Below are 16,518 nucleotides of genomic sequence, written 5' to 3' on the forward strand. Positions count from 1 at the left end.
TTGTTAATTAGTATTGTTAAGTAGATAGTTTAGTAAATAGCTGTTAAGTAGTTCCTTGCCGGGGGCTTAGCCCTTCCCGGCACCGGGCGCCAGGCTCATGCCTGTTTCGCCAGGCTTCAAGCAGTGTGCGGCCTGCAAGAAGCCCATGCCTACCAGCGATCCCCACGAAGCGTGCCTGAAGTGCCTCGGGGAATCGCACAGATCTGACAAGTGCCGCATCTGTAAGGCTTTTAAGCCGAGGACAAAAAAGGAGAGGGATCAGAGGCTCCGAACTCTCCTAATGGAGGCGGCACTTGACCCGTCGACTTCGCAGACCGTGGTTTCGGCACCGGCACCGGATCGCTCCGGCACCGAGAAGACTCCCCGGCACCGACCTTCTCCGGCACCGGAATCAGAGCCTAGGCCGTCGAAGTCTAATACTCCGGCCAGGCAGACCCGGCTTGAGCGCCCGGCCTCAACATCGGCCGCGGCACCGCCGGCACCGTCAGCACCGTTGACTCCGGGCCCGGCGGGTCCGTTGAGTCCGGTGCCGCCGAGCTCCCCCATGAGATCTGGGGTTGAGATAGTGGTCCCATCCACTCCGGAGACCTTCGCCTCGGCTCGGGACCTTATTGCCCTGACTGAGCCCACTCGGCTGCCACCCCCGGTACCTCCGGTGCGGGTTGTGTCCAGAGGCAAGCCCATGCTGTCGGCGCCGCCCAGAGACAGTCGTTCGCCATCCAGGTCCCGACGTCTTGGGCGCTCCAGATCCCGACGCCGCTCGCAGTCCCGGCACCGCTCCCCTCAGCGATACCGGTCGCACTCGCGGCAACGGTCGGCATCGAGACGGTCGCGGTCAGGCTCCAGTCGGCGTCACCGGCACCGCGACTCCAGGAGCAGGTCCCGACGCTACTCACCGCACCGGTCGACCTCCCGGCACCGAGCTGGTGGCAGGTCCCGGTCCCGGTCCCGGTCTCGCTCGACCTCCCGGCACCGAGCTGGTGGCAGGTCCCGGTCCCGGTCGATCTCCCGGCACCGAGCTGGTGGCAGGTCCCGGTCCCGGTCGATCTCCCGGCACCGAGCTGGTAGTAGGTCCCGGCACCGAAGCGGCGCCCGGTACCGAAGCGGCGCCCGGCACCGTGACAGGTCCCGGTCCCGATCCCGGCACCGATGTGACTCCCGGCACCGGTCCCCGGCACCGAGACGATCCTCCGTGCCGGCCCGCGCAGACCCGTACCATCCAGGGTCGGCCCCGCCGTGGCCCTCGAGGCAGCCGTCCGTATCCTCCCAGACGGACAGCGGCTATGCGCTGGGCACCGACCGGCAGGCGGCGCTGTTTGCTGATCCGCCGCTGCAGGACCAAGGCCCACAACAGTGGGGATTCTGGACACCCTGGGCGTACCATCAGGCCCAGGGCCCCCAGCAGCTCCCTGCTAGGCCGGCGACTGCGGAGCGTAGGGCCCCTGAAGCCTCTTTGTCTCGCCCCCCTCCCTCCCCGGAAGGGGACGAAGGGTCCAAACAGCAGGACTCCGCTGTGGCTCCGGAGACAGAGGCGAGGGCTGAGGAAGACCCTCAGTTGGACACTATTGTGCCTGGGGTCTCATCATCCTCCTCCCCGGATGAGGCGGTGGCGGGTACCTCCTCCAACAGTCCCCCCCCGCTGGATCTCAGGGCGCACCAGGACCTCCTCAGGCGATTGGCTCAAAACCTGAGTCTGCAAGCAGAGGAGGTCTCGGAGATAGAGGACCCAATTGTCACCATCCTCTCTTCCGATGCTCCCACCAGGGTCGCCCTGCCGTTCATACGGACCATCCAGGCCAATGCCAATACTATCTGGCAGTCCCCGGCCTCCATCCCTCCGACAGCAAAAGGAGTCGAGAGGAAGTACATGGCCCCTTCTAAGGGGTACGAATATTTACATGTTCACCCGACTCCCGGTTCACTGGTAGTGCAATCGGTGAACGATAGGGAGCGTCACGGCCAGGAGGCTCCGGCCCCCAAATCCAGAGAAGCCAGGCGGATGGACCTCCTTGGCCGTAAGGTGTATTCGGCTGGGGCGCTGCAGCTCAGGGTCTCTAACCAGCAGGCCCTGCTGAGCAGATACGCCTTTAACTCCTGGGTGGCAGTGGACAAATTTAAGGAGCTGCTGCCACAGGATGCTCGCCAAGAGTTTACGGCCATCCTGGACGAAGGCAAGAAGGTCGCGCGCACGGCCTTACAAGCCTCCTTGGACGCTGCGGACTCGGCTGCCCGTACCCTCGCGTCAGGAGTTACGATGCGTCGCATCTCCTGGCTGCAGGTTTCCGGCCTTCCGCCAGAGCTCCAGCACACGATACAGGACCTTCTTTTCGAAGGCCAGGGCCTGTTTTCCGATAAGACAGACCCCAGACTTAAGAGTTTAAAGGACAACCGGGTCATTGCGCGGTCCCTCGGGATGCACACCCCCGTGACACAGCGTAGACCCTTTAGGCCGCAACAACAGCAGCACCGTCGGCCGTTTTCCCAGTTCCGCCAGCGGCAGGACCTTTACAGGCGCCGCGGCAGGAACGGGAGGCGCAGGCAGTCGGGGAACCAAGGGGGGCAGAACCAAGGCTCCTCAAAACCCCCGCCTGGTCCTAAGCCTTCATTTTGAAGGTGCGCTCGAGGGCGCAGTAACAGTTTCCCCTATGGATCCTTCCCCCCCGTTTTCCAACCGCCTTTCGTTTTTCCTCCCGGCGTGGTCCCAAATAACATCGGACCGCTGGGTCTTAAGCGTGGTGCAGACGGGGTACCGCCTGCAGTTTGTTTCGTTTCCTCCTTCCCGCCCTCCTTCCTCGTCCCTCTTCAGGGACCCCTCTCACGAGCAATTCCTTCGGCAGGAGGTGCGGACGCTCCTCAGCAAAGGAGCTATAGAGGCGGTTCCCGAAAACGAGAAAGGCAAGGGGTTTTATTCCCGCTATTTTCTGATCCCCAAGGCCAAGGGGGGCCTCAGGCCTATCCTCGACCTGCGAGAGCTCAACAAATACCTCGTGAAGTTGAAGTTCCGCATGGTATCCCTGGGGACCATCATTCCATCCCTGGATCCGGGAGACTGGTACGCCGCCCTCGACATGCAGGACGCGTATTTCCACGTTGCCATTTGGCCACGCCACAGACGCTTCCTCCGCTTCGTTGTGGGGGCTCGTCATTATCAATTTGCGGTCCTCCCGTTTGGCCTGTCCACGGCCCCGAGGGTGTTTACAAAATGCATGGCAGTTGTCGTGGCGCATCTTCGGCGCAACCGTGTCCACGTGTTCCCTTATCTGGACGATTGGTTGATTCGGGGCACGTCGGAACAGCAGGTGTACAGCCATGTCCGCGTGATCACCGGCATGTTTGCGAGTCTGGGCCTCTTGATAAACACAGACAAGTCCACCCTGAGGCCCACTCAGAAGGTGGAATTTATCGGGGCCGTCCTGGACGCCACTGTGGGCAGGGCCTCGCTGCCTCGGCAGCGGTTCCAGACCATGGCGGCGATCGTTCAACGCTTGCGGTCAGCCCCGTTGACGTCAGTGAGGACATGTCTAACCCTGTTAGGCCACATGGCGGCGTGCACTTTTGTGACCGACTACGCTCGGCTCCGCATGAGGCCTCTCCAGCTGTGGCTTATCAGTCATTACAGGCCAAGGCAACCGCTAGACATGTTAATCACAGTCCCCCAGAAGGTCTTAGATTCCCTCGGCTGGTGGTTGGACCAGTCCGTATTGTGTGCGGGTCTTCCCTTTCACCCGTCTCAGCCCTCGGTATCCCTGACAACGGATGCCTCAGATCTAGGCTGGGGGGCCCACCTAGGGACCCTGCGGACGCAGGGCCTATGGTCCCAGGAGGAGGTGGGGCTACACATCAACATGAGGGAGTTGAGAGCGGTCCGCCTTGCTTGCCAAACGTTTTGTCATCAGCTTCAGGGTCGTTGTGTAGCCGTGTTCACGGACAACTCGACGACCATGTATTATATCAACAAGCAGGGCGGCACCAGGTCCTCCTCCCTGTGCCTCGAGGCGATACGACTCTGGGACTTTTGTGTAGCCCACTCCATTCACCTCAGGGCTTCCTTCCTTCCCGGAGTACGGAACACGCTGGCGGATCGATTGAGCAGATCCTTCCTGTCACACGAGTGGTCCCTTCGCCCGGACGTCGCTCTCTCCATTTTCCGGAGGTGGGGTTATCCCCGGGTGGACCTCTTTGCGTCCAAGGGGAACAGGAAGTGCCAAGCGTTCTGCTCCTTTCAGGGCAGGGAGCCGGGGTCGATAGCGGATGCCTTCCTCATCCAGTGGTCGACCCACCTGTACTATGCGTTTCCTCCGTTCCCTCTGGTTCACAAGGTCCTCCTGAAGGTGCGCAGAGACAGGGCTCGTGTGATCATGGTGGCCCCGGCATGGCCCAGACAGCACTGGTACACCATGCTGCTAGACTTGGCCGTAGCCGACCCAGTTCCCCTGCCCCTTCATCCGGACCTGATTACCCAGGACCACGGGTCTCTCTGTCACCCAGACCTGCAGTCGCTGCACCTAGCGGCGTGGCTCCTGTGTGGCTAACTGGTTCCGAGCTGCGCTGCTCCACGCCTGTGAGAGAGGTGCTCTTGGGCAGCAGGAAACCGTCCACAAGAGCCACATATTCGGCAAAATGGAAACGCTTCTCCTGTTGGTGCGTAGAGAGAAATCTCCGCCCTATGGAAGTTTCGGTATCCGAAATCTTAGACTATGTTTGGTCCCTCAAAGGGCAAGGTCTGGCCTTATCGTCGTTGCGAGTCCATCTGGCAGCTATCTCCACCTTTCACCCGGGTGCGGACGGTCGCTCCGTTTTTTCTCACCCGACGGTGTCGAGATTTCTTAAAGGGCTGGAACGGTTATTCCCTAACGTCCGTCCCCCTGCTCCAACCTGGGATCTTAACCTGGTGTTGTCCCGGCTCATGGGGCCCCCCTTTGAGCCGTTAGCTACTTGCTCCCTGCTTTACCTCTCTTGGAAGGCTGCCTTTCTAGTAGCCATCACCTCAGCTAGACGGGTGTCGGAACTCCGAGCCCTTGTGGTAGACCCCCCGTATACGGTCTTCCACAAAGACAAGGTACAGCTTAGACCACACCCTGCCTTTCTACCCAAGGTGGTCTCAGCCTTCCACGTCAACCAAGAGATTTTCCTCCCGGTTTTTTTCCCAAAACCTCACTCCTCAGGCAGGGAGCAGCAGCTCCACTCGCTGGATGTCCGTAGAGCTCTCGCGTTCTACATAGAGAGGACCAAACCCTTCCGCAAATCCCCCCAGCTTTTCGTGGCGGTAGCGGACCGTATGAAAGGGCTTCCTATCTCCTCCCAGAGGTTATCCTCGTGGGTTACGTCCTGCATCAGGACCTGTTATGACTTGGCCCATGTCCCTACGGGCCGTGTGACTGCGCATTCTACCAGGGCGCAGGCGTCGTCGCTAGCTTTCCTCGCCCGTGTGCCCATCCAGGAAATCTGTCGGGCAGCGACCTGGTCATCGGTTCACACCTTTGCTTCCCACTACGCCCTGGTACAGCAGTCGAGAGAGGATGCGGCCTTCGGAACTGCAGTGCTCCGTGCCGCGACTTCTCACTCCGACCCCACCGCCTAGGTATGGCTTGGGAGTCACCTAACTGGAATGGATGTGAGCAATCACTCGAAGAAGAAAAGACGGTTACTCACCTTTGTAACTGTTGTTCTTCGAGATGTGTTGCTCACATCCATTCCACACCCGCCCTCCTTCCCCACTGTCGGAGTAGCCGGCAAGAAGGAACTGAGGAGCGGGCGGGCCGGCAGGGATATATATTGGGCGCCATGGCGGCGCCACTCCAGGGGGCGACCTGCCGGCCCACTGGAGTTGCTAGGGTAAAAAGTTTCCGACGAACGTGCACGCGCGGCGCGCACACCTAACTGGAATGGATGTGAGCAACACATCTCGAAGAACAACAGTTACAAAGGTGAGTAACCGTCTTTCCTAATACCAGCTGTTACTGTTTGTAACCGAAGGAACACCTGTGTCTTTTATGAGCTACTTGAAAAATATTTTGGTAGCAAACACATGTCAATTTTTTGTAAGTAATTAATGGATGTTTTTTGCCATACTTGCTATAAACTTATAATAAAACATACACAATATATAGAATACTAATATGAATTAAATGGAGTTCAGTTCATGTTTATTGCAGACACAGAGCTTTGAAACTGGCAAAAATTAAATTGATAGGGATATATTATTTTCTAGATGGCCCCATGTAACACACATTAGTGTTAATGGTAATGTGGAAATACTCTTATCCTGAAGAGTTTATAATCCAAGGTACTGATCATATGAACATTTATACATGTTAGTGGGACTACTCATGTTGCGTAAAGCATGAGCAGAAGTGTTTGCAGGGTCAGGCCGTAAGAAGACAGGTGAAACGTGAAAGGTGGAGGGAGAGGGATTACAATCAAATGTATATAATTTTCTATTGGACTTACTTGTAAATTCTTGGCAATTACATTCTATATTCAAGGAGCAAGTGCTGTGTGTTGCATTTTTCATACTGTTATGAGATGGGAGAAACCTTATGTGTCAAGCTAAAACCTCATTCAAATTGATGAGTGAACATGCAAAATAAATCCCAATAGTATCTGCCCAGAATCTAGCGCCATGTGGCAGCGGGTTTTACTGGGTATTATGACCAGGAGTGTGTGGGAGGAAGTAAGGGTGAGAGCACACAGAAATAGAGAGCAGACAAGAACAGAGAGAAGGAGAGGCAAGAAAGCGAAGCAGGAGCCTGTGACCATGAAAAAAGCTAGAGAGCTTTTGGAGTGGTGTTGGCTGTAAGCTTAGAAACTGCTCCTTTTGTTCTTGGCTCCCTCTGTATTCAGAGGCCCATTACTTTGTACGTTCCTTCCAATAAACAGGACCGCAGCAAATAAAATACCATCAAATTCTACTTCAGCTGGAACATCCCCTGGGCCCCAAACTATGACTGTCCACTCAGGTGGAAAAGAGGCAGTAATACATAACCAAAGGGTTGAATCCAGGCCTTCAGTGCAAAGCTTCACTCAGCCTAACTATGGAACCACAACTGGTGCTTCCATGATGTGTTTATATTATTTTTCTTATAAGTAAAGCAAGAGTCAACCATCCTCATCTGTCTCTCAACCTAGCCAATGCTAACTAGGCACACACAAAAGGATATACACTCACTGTGTTATATTAGAGTGATCATGCTTGCTGGCTTTGAATTCTTGTCAAAATAGTTATGCTTTTAAAAGTTGGGGTCACTCATGTATTGCACACAAAAAATAAATGCATTGTTGTTGTCCAGAAAGAGAAACTTTGTAGAATCAATAAGTGGTGAAGTTGATTAGTATTGGGGCTTCATAACCAAGACGACATGTTTTGAATTTTAGAGTGTTTTTAATTTTGCCTTTGGACTTTTAATTGGCAGTTTATTTATTTTATAGGTAACTCAGCTAACAGAAAAGTTGAAGAATCAGTCGGAGAGCCATAAACAAGCCCAAGAGAATTTGCACGAGCAGGTGCAAGAGCAGAAGGTACATCTGAGAGCTGCTCAGGACCGTGTGCTCTCCCTAGAAACAAGCATTGGTGAACTAAATAGTCAGCTAAATGAAAGCAAAGAGAAAGTATCCCAGCTTGATTTACAGGTAATTTACCTTTCTACTATATCCTAATGAAAAAAAATCCATCTGCAATTCATCATGGAAAAAGGTGGCCTTTGTTGAATATACAAGGCTAGTAGGCTAAGTTTCTACTAAAGTTTGCTTCTTCTGTGAGCAACAAATGACCAAATGAAGTGCAATAAGCAAGATATAATCCAGCAAGATATCAGTGGTTCTAAGATACAAGGATTGCAACCAAAAAAAAAAAAAAAAAAAAACACCAAAAAGAACACAACCACCACCAAGGAATCAGTGAAGGAGAAGTTATGTCTCCTTAAAAGACTCAGACTTGCTGTGTGCATTAAGGCTAAGAAGCCTGTCTGAAAACTGTTTTAGTGATTCTACAGTCCACATATCAGGGTGATTTCCCTTGACTAAAAGGAGAGCTGGATTGGACCCAATAACTCAGTGTATGTCTACACTAATCGTGGATTGATGCTGTGGCGATTGATCCACCGGGGTCAATGTAGTAGGTCTAATGAAGACCCGCTAAATCGACCGCAGATCGCTCTCCCATCAACTCCGGTATTCCACTAGAATGAGAAGCATAAGGTAAGTTGACAGGAGTATTTCTCCCATCAACCCAGCGCAGCGTAGACACTGCAATAAGTCAACCGAAGCTACGTCAACTCCAGCTATGTTATTCTTATAGCTGGAGTTGTGTAACTTAGGTGGACTTAACCCTAGAGATCTGCTTCAGAGAAGAACAATTATTCGTAACTTTATTTTATTTTGTTCCATTCTGTCTTCAGCTGTCTAAACTTTGTTGATAACTTGTGTTTTAGCTATGATTTCTGTGTCCAACATTTCATCACGTCAGAATTACTAAGAATTAGCAATAAATAGCTAGTATTAAATTGCTTGTTAGTAGGAAGAAAATTTGAGTTAAAAGCAGCTGCAATCAAGAATTCTTTTTGATCTTCACATTACAAACATTGTAACACACTTCTTTTCAGATAAAAGCAAAGACTGAATTACTGCTTTCAGCAGAAGCATCAAAAGCTGCACAAAGAGCAGATCTTCAAAATCATTTGGACACAGCCCAGAATGCACTGCAAGATAAACAACAGGTAGGAGAAATTAATTCTACTAGATCATCTAAGATAACCTTCATACAAAGCCAAAAGGACAATTTGGTTTGGGAAAAAAAAAATCAAAGTCCTTATGGATTTACATTTGCGTTGGAGACATTATTCAGAGTATTTGAATATGTGATATATTTTGTCCTGTTTGCTATAAGCAAGGCCCTGTGTATTGTAATGCAGTGGTCTCCAACCTTTCTCGTCTGGCTGGCTCCAGATGACGAGCCATGGAGGACCATGGCAGTGGACGAGCATCCTCTGAAATTCCGCCGACAAGTGGCAATGTCAATAGGCGTCGCCACCAAAATGCCGCCGACAAGCTGCATCATCCAGAGGTGCTGCCACCAAAAATCGGCGGCATTTCGGCAGTGACATCTCTGGATGACGCAGCTTGGCGGCATTTCGGCGGATGCTCGTCCGCCGGCCAGTACGCGGGTGCACTTAGACTCCCCAGCAGGCGTTGGAGACTCTTCTTGTAATGTATGGAATTGACTGTGAAATCCACCTCTGCTGCAGAAATGTGCTTTAGAATCTAGGCTTCCATATTATAATAGAATTGTTTCTAACCTGTGTGATTATGAAGAGAGACTTTACAAAGCATACTGAGTGTAAAACAAAGCAGTGTTGTTTTTCTGGAGTCTGCAGATTCAAGATAAAAAAGCAGTCTTCAGCTAAATGAACAAGCATACTTTTACTCCAGAATAAGTGTGTACACACACACACACACACACACACACACACACACACACACACACACTCTAAAACAAAGAAGGGATGAATTAAAACCAAATTAGTTACTTTGGTGAAAGGGTGTGTGCACTCCATCCCTAAATTAGCACGTCTCATTGGGGTGCCAGTATTGAAAACAAATGATAACAATTAACTATCAACCTGGTTAATTGTTTTGCTGCTGATTATTTCAGTAGAAACATCCACACTTTCAAACCACTTCCAAAACTAACACTGTCTCCCATGCCCTCTCGGGTGGGGAATTGATTATCAACATACATAGCACAAGTCCTTCTGTAGTGATTTTCAATTTCAATTTAATTAATTAAAAACCTCCCATATTTTATTTTAAATGAAACTGCTGATAAAATAATCAGTCTCTTGCATCAGTGTGTTGCATAAGTTAGGTCTAGCTCACCATAAAACACGTGGGTCTTTTGACTATCAGCATTGTGTGTGTCCATTTCTGGTAGTAAATAATATTGTTCCATGTTGAACCAATAGTTTTCAAACTATAATCCGTAAGCCATTGGTATGTGGAGAGTTGACTGGTCACATGGTATTGAATGTCCTTGTTCCTGCTAAATTTAATTGACTGCTACAAATAGGTTAATATTATGTTCCCATGCATGCAATAGCAAAAAATTGAAAAAATGTTTGCTCATGAAAAAGTTCTACCTTAAAAGCAATTTGAAAAGAATAAGCTATTGAATATGATGTTTTTCTCCAGTATAACATGTACATTTTTAAAAATTTCATATGAACATTTTAGACAAGTAAATATTTAGGCATATGTTTAGAGAACTCTTTAATAATTTAAAAAACACTCATCCTTTGATAAAAGTAACCATTTTCAATTATATTTTACTTCATAGGAGTTAAATAAGGTCAACACTCAGTTAGATCAGGTTATGGCTACGCTGCATGACAAGCAAGAATATTGTACACAGCTGGAAGCCAATCTTAAAGAGTATAAAGAGAAACGTCTTTATTTAGAACAGAAAACGGAGGAGCTAGAGGGACAGCTTAAGGTTTGTATTCAGAAATGAAGAACCTGAGTTTATAAAATTAGCTTTCACCATGTAAAGCAACACAATTGTTTCATATGCGTGGTAACAGCAGTGTGGAAATTGGAGGAGGAGGATGGCCAGCCACCTAAAAAGTGGTGTTGATAGTATTCTCTTTTCCCAGTGTTTCCTTTTTAAGCTGATGAATGAGAAAGTGGGGTCATGCCATAACTGCCTGCACTGCCCCAGCCTCCTTCCCCTCCAGTTGGAACCCTGAATATAATTCATGGAGAATATTAAGAGATGAGACATAGACCACTTCCTAAATTCAGAGCTCTCATATTTGTGGTTATATAAACTTCAAGTAACTTTATTCAAGTGCATAAGTGTTTGCAGGATCAGACCCTAATGTGTACACATCTTCAGTGTATTACATTTGAGGCAGGAGGCAAAAAGCTAGAATACAGTAACATGGGAAGTGTATACAATTGCACAGAGGTGGAGTATGTTCCATTTATAAATTATTGGGTTATTTTTAGATTACAGTATTTTAAGCATTTTACAGATATTTGACTACATTAAAATATAGAAATATGTTTAATTTTAAATGTATGTGAAGACAAGGGGTGAGATCTTTACCCCTGCTGTAGCCCCTTTATACCTGGAGTCTGGAAGCATTTATGAACAACTGAGCGAATTTTCACTCTGGTGGTTGTGTAATGGTAACTGTAGCTTTTTCTTTTCTTTTACAGAAACTTGATGCTTACATTCTTGAGGTTAAAGCAAGCAAAGAACAAGCTCTTCAGGAGCTACAACAGCAACGGCAGCAGTGTACAGATCTAGGCCTCAGAACAACAGAACTGACTAAACAGCTTGAAGCAGAAAGAGAAGTGTATGCTAACACTGTTGAATGCATTACTTTTCAGACCTAGAGACCTAGATTCAAATTTGAATTGTTCTATAAGAACAAAAAAATGCATGTTTATACTCTTAGACTAGAATTGAAATTATTATTCACCTTCATGATCACCAGACCTCACCTAAAACACTAGAGTAACCCCGCATCTCAGTTCTGCATCTTTTCCCCCACAGGGGAGAGAATCATTGCCTTGTTTGACTTGCACTTCAGCCATCAGCCTTCACTCCATAGATGAGTCACCAAGTACCGTGACTTAACCTGAGTGGGTTGAGATGCACCCAGTTTACTTCCTCCATCTCTTCTGTACACTCTGGGTATGGCAACACTTGAAATTTCAAAGCGCTACCGCGGCCGTGCTTTGAAGTGTGAGTGCGGTCGGAGCGCCAGCGCTGGGAGAGAGCTCTCCCAGCGCTGCACGTAAACCACATCCTCTACGGGTGTAGCTTGCAGCGCTGCATCACTGATTACACTGAGGCTCTACAACGCTGTATCTTGCAGCGCTCAGGGGGGGTGTTTTTTCACACCCCTGAGGGCAAAAGTTGCAGCGCTGTAAAGTGCCAGTGTAGCCATGGCCTAAATCTAGGTCCCACTTGTTGTATCAGCAGCAGAAAGCTTGTTATCAGCAAACAACCTTGTACTGTTATACCACCCTCTGAAAAATTAGGGGGTCCTTCCCAGTGTCAAAGTTAGACTCAGGACTCAGTTTGTCAGACCACTCTGTTTTATTAGCACAGCGTTCTGCTAATAATACCCAGATAATGTGAGCACCATGCAAGACAGAAACTATCTTAGGGCTTGTCTACATCACAAAGTTGCCGCGCTGGTGAGGGGGTTACAGCGCTGCAACTTAGGAGGTGTACACATCTGCAGGGCATCACCAGCGCTGCAACTCCCTGTTTGCAGCGCTGGCCGTACTCCCGTTTTGTCTCGGGTGTAGAGGATCCAGCGCTGGTAATCAAGTGTAGACACTTAACAGCGCTTTTCTTGACCTCCGTGGAATAAGCAGGTATCCCAGCATACCTGAGGAAGCCTCTCTGGTAATCAAGCAGGTATCCTTCCCCGCGGTTTGCTCTGGTGTTCTCCGAATCCCCCCCCAAGCGGATCTCCTTCCCAGCGGTTTGCAGGGGGATTCGGGGAACGCGAGAGCAAACCGCGGGGAAGCAGGTCTCCTTCCCCGGTTTGCAGGGGGGTTCGGGGAACGCGAGAGCAAACCGCGGGGAAGCAGGTCTCCTTCCCCGGTTTGCTCTCGCGTTCCCCGAACCCCCGTGCAAGTAGGTGTCCTTCCCCGCACCCCTGAGCAAGCAGGTCTCCTTCCCCGCCGTTTGCAGGGGGGTTCGGGGAACGCGAGAGCAAACCACGGGGAAGGAGATCTGCTTGCTCAGGGGTTCGGGGAACGCAAGAGCAAACCGCGGGGAAGGAGATCTGCTTGCTCGGGAGTTCGGGGAACACTGGAGCAAAACCGGGGAAGGAGACCTGCTTTCCCGCGGTTTGCTCTCGCGTTCCCCGAACCCCCCTTGAAGCCGCCCAACAGCGTTGCAGTGTGGCCACATCTAACACCACTTGCAGCGCTGGTTGCTGTAAGTGTGGCCACTCTGCAGCGCTGGCCCTATACAGCTGTACTAATACAGCTGTAACAACCAGCACTACAAAATTGTAGATGTAGACATACCCTTATTTATACAGATAAAAGGGCGTGAACTTAACAAGATAACAAAAGAAGCAGAATTGACAGGTTTACCTGAGGCTAGACTTTCATGGTTAATTTCCTTACTAACTTTTACCAATCTCCAGTTAATGTTTTACCATTAGCTTAAGTGGACTCATTGTTTATGCCTTAATGTTTCTTTTCCTGACACCTGTATTTTAACATTTCTTATTTCTGCTTAAAGGTACGTACAACATTTCTTTAATCCATTCTTATTTTTACAATATAATTCATTCTACTTTCACACCAGAGGGGCTCAGATCTTTAATATGTATATAAAAGAGATATTCACCATCACCACCTATATCTGATATATGGGTAAGAAGAGGTTATATTGTCATAGAACAAGTGAGAATATTGGAATTCATATGCTTGACTAAGCGGATTTAAGTTTTGTGTGATAAATGGGTAAGGGAGATTCAACCCATAGGTGGAAAGTTAGTGGGGATACAGGATAGCATTAAAGCTGGTGTGGGAATCTTATTGCAAATGCAATTTCTCCAGCACTTAGCACAAACAAAAACTACCACAAAACAAATTTGGCAATGTTGTTGTGTTGAAAGTCAGTGTTCTCTCAACTTTTAACATTGTCTGGGAATAATGTCTGAGAGACTCTATCGTAGAACCAAAGGGTATGTTGCCAGTTGATGGATCTGAATATATTAACCTGTTCAGACATCTGCCGAGTAAAAAACCTTAATATGGGGTTTTATACATCTTGATTTACAATTTGCATGTTAGCTCTCCAGGGGTGGTTCATAGGTGTAATGTTTAAAGAGGAACCACCAGCCTGAAAATGGGACTTCAGAGTGTGTCATTTATTTTAAGTGTTGAAACGAAACAGCAATATATCATCTGAAAAACATGCTTTAAATTAGTAGAACAGTTAACGTATTTGATTATAGAGAGTAGATTTAATTACACAAAACATCTTATCGATAATTTTTTTAAGGCCATGGCTATACTGGCGCTTTACAGCACTGCAACTTTCGCGCTCAGGGGTGTGAAAAAACCACCCCCCTGAGCGCTGCAAGATACAGTGCTGTAAAGCCTCAGTGTAAACAGTGCCGCAGCGCTGCAAGCTACACCCTTAGAGGATGTGGAGTACGTGCAGCGCTGGGAGAGCTCTCTCCCAGTGCTGGTGCTGTGACGGCAGCGCTTTGAAGTTTCAAGTGTAGCCATACCCTAAGTTTTGTATTTCACTGTTCTCCTTTGCATTTGCACAGTGTATCTAGTACTAAATTGGATTTGGAGAAGAAATCTGATGCCCTGGAACAAGCAAAACAGCAAATATCAAAGCAAGGGGAAGAAAAAGCAAGCCTTAAACGGGACCTTGAGAAATTAAATCAAGAGACAAATAAACAACGAAGGGAACTAGATGGCAAGATTCAAGTAGCAACATCAGAGCTGCAGAAAATGAAGTTGGAGAAAGACACTTTATTGAAAGACCTTACAGTTACCAAAGACAAATTATCAAAAACCATTGAATCCTTGAAGGATATAAAGGATGAATTGGAAAAGGAGAAACAGAAAGGAAAAGCTGCTGTAGCAGAAATGGTTAGTTGTGGTTTTAATCAGGCATCCAGTATTGGGTATTTTTCAATTTGCTCATTCATGATTGTCAGCTCTGCTTTGCATTCTAGTAGGAAAACTGCTCATATTTATTGCAAAGATGATGGCAGCAACTGTGGAAATGATGATTGCCTTAAGAAAAACAAAACTGAGATATAACTGTAAGTCCTGAATTAAGTTGTGGCTGGATGTTTTTACAGGTAAACATTGGTTCATACCAGAAACCAGACCCCTTTAATTCCTTTTTAATATGGCAAAGAAAACCACAGGCAGTGATGAGCATTGAAACAATTATACATGAAATGTGGAAAACACTGGACAGCCCTATAAAAACATAGGTTGTGAAACTTTGCCAAAATGCAACCTACCTTTGAGAACAATGAAGTCAGTTTTTCTTAATCTATTATAGTTTTGGTTTTCTAATATGTTTTATGTAGAACACATTGATGCACTTGCCATGGGTGTGATGGAAGATTGCTAGTTCTGGTAAGCGTAATGGTGTCTGGAGAGACAAGGTGCGTGAGGTCATATCTTTTATTGACCAATTTCTGCTGGTGAGAGAGAGGAGCTTTTGAGCTTACACGGGTCTACAGAGCTGAAGAAGAGTGCTGTAAGCTCTCACCAACAGAAGTTGGACTAATAAACGATATTACCTCACCCACTTTGTGTCTTTAGTATCTTGGGAACAACATGGCTACAACATTGTATAGAATAATTGTGTCTGTCATTTTGGGAAATATCACACCTGAACATGTTGCAAGAGCTGTCTGAAAGCCAAGTGAGTCCAGTGATCTAAGCAGCAGCAGTATGGCTGCAAAATGCTTGGCCATGAGTCCATTATTGTAATAAAAGTGGCCCTTACTATTACTGTGTTTAAAACAATAATCCCCGTTTTTATTTTATTTTATTTTTTTTCAAACTATGGCTGCTTATAGCAACATCAGCTGGTACAGTGGCAATACATATTTTGTGAATTTTCTATGTTTAAAAGTTATTGTAGGGGTATTTTTCCCAATTTCTTTTCCTGTTTTGCGTCAGACCATCTCTCAGCTCCCATGTGTGATTGTTATTTTTATTTCCACTCAAAAGTAATCTGTATTTACAGTTACAAATAACATTTCTCCTCACCTTCTATCCCTTTTATAAAAAGCCCTTTTGTTTCTTCTTTAACAAATGCCAATAGCTGCAATGTTTTACAAAGGCATGTCTACACTTAAAACACTGCAGTGGTGCCACTGTAGTGCTTCATTCAAGATGCTAGTATGCTGACAGAAGAGCTTCTCCCATCGACATAGTTAACCCACTTCTGTGAGAAACGGCAGCTGTGTCAAAGGGAGAAGCCTTCCTGTTGACATAGCGCTGTTTGCACTGGGGGTTAGGTCGGTATAACTGAGTCACTCAGGGATGTGGATTCTTCACACCTCTGAACGATACAGTTATACTGAGTTAAGTTTATAGTGTAGACCTGACCTTAGCTACTTCTGCTTAACTATGTACATTTACTCTAATAACTGGAAGGGTTTACTCTTCAGTTTATACTATTAAAAATAAGATCCATATCCTACTTCTAGGGAAGTCCATGGGAGTTTTGTCATTGATTCCAGGGAGTAAGATTTGGAGGGAGAGAGAGAGAGAGAGAGAGAGAGATACGTTAAGAGATTTTAGATCACATTACTAACAAAGGTTCCTATTCTGCTATCCTTACTTACTCTGTGTAATGCCTTACTCCAGAATTAATAAAGATGGTGTTTTGAGCCTATACTGTTCCCTGACAAGGGGAAGAATCTCAGTATTTATTGGTACCTTAAGAGGAATCACCCTTCCCTGCTTTAAAACAGTCATCCTTGTGGTTCCACTTGT

At 47.7% G+C, this 16,518-nt stretch overlaps 1 protein-coding gene across 5 annotated transcripts in view; it reads left to right on the forward strand.

The window, feature by feature from the left end:
* EEA1 (early endosome antigen 1) overlaps window positions 1-16,518 on the forward strand; it is a 164,860-nt gene that overhangs the window by 89,585 nt on the left and 58,757 nt on the right. For all 5 annotated transcript variants that reach the window (XR_003998482.1, XM_030548559.1, XM_030548560.1 and 2 more), the window contains 5 exons: window positions 7,429-7,629; window positions 8,601-8,714; window positions 10,331-10,486; window positions 11,215-11,354; window positions 14,313-14,643. Coding sequence is in view for 4 of the 5 variants with exons in the window: in XM_030548559.1 (XP_030404419.1) it covers window positions 7,429-7,629; window positions 8,601-8,714; window positions 10,331-10,486; window positions 11,215-11,354; window positions 14,313-14,643 (942 nt within the window). In the remaining variant the exon portion in view is untranslated. The remainder of the gene's footprint in view (window positions 1-7,428; window positions 7,630-8,600; window positions 8,715-10,330; window positions 10,487-11,214; window positions 11,355-14,312; window positions 14,644-16,518) is intronic.

The sequence above is a fragment of the Gopherus evgoodei genome, chromosome 1 (assembly GCF_007399415.2).
Source record: "Gopherus evgoodei ecotype Sinaloan lineage chromosome 1, rGopEvg1_v1.p, whole genome shotgun sequence".
Lineage (NCBI taxonomy): Eukaryota > Metazoa > Chordata > Testudines > Testudinidae > Gopherus > Gopherus evgoodei.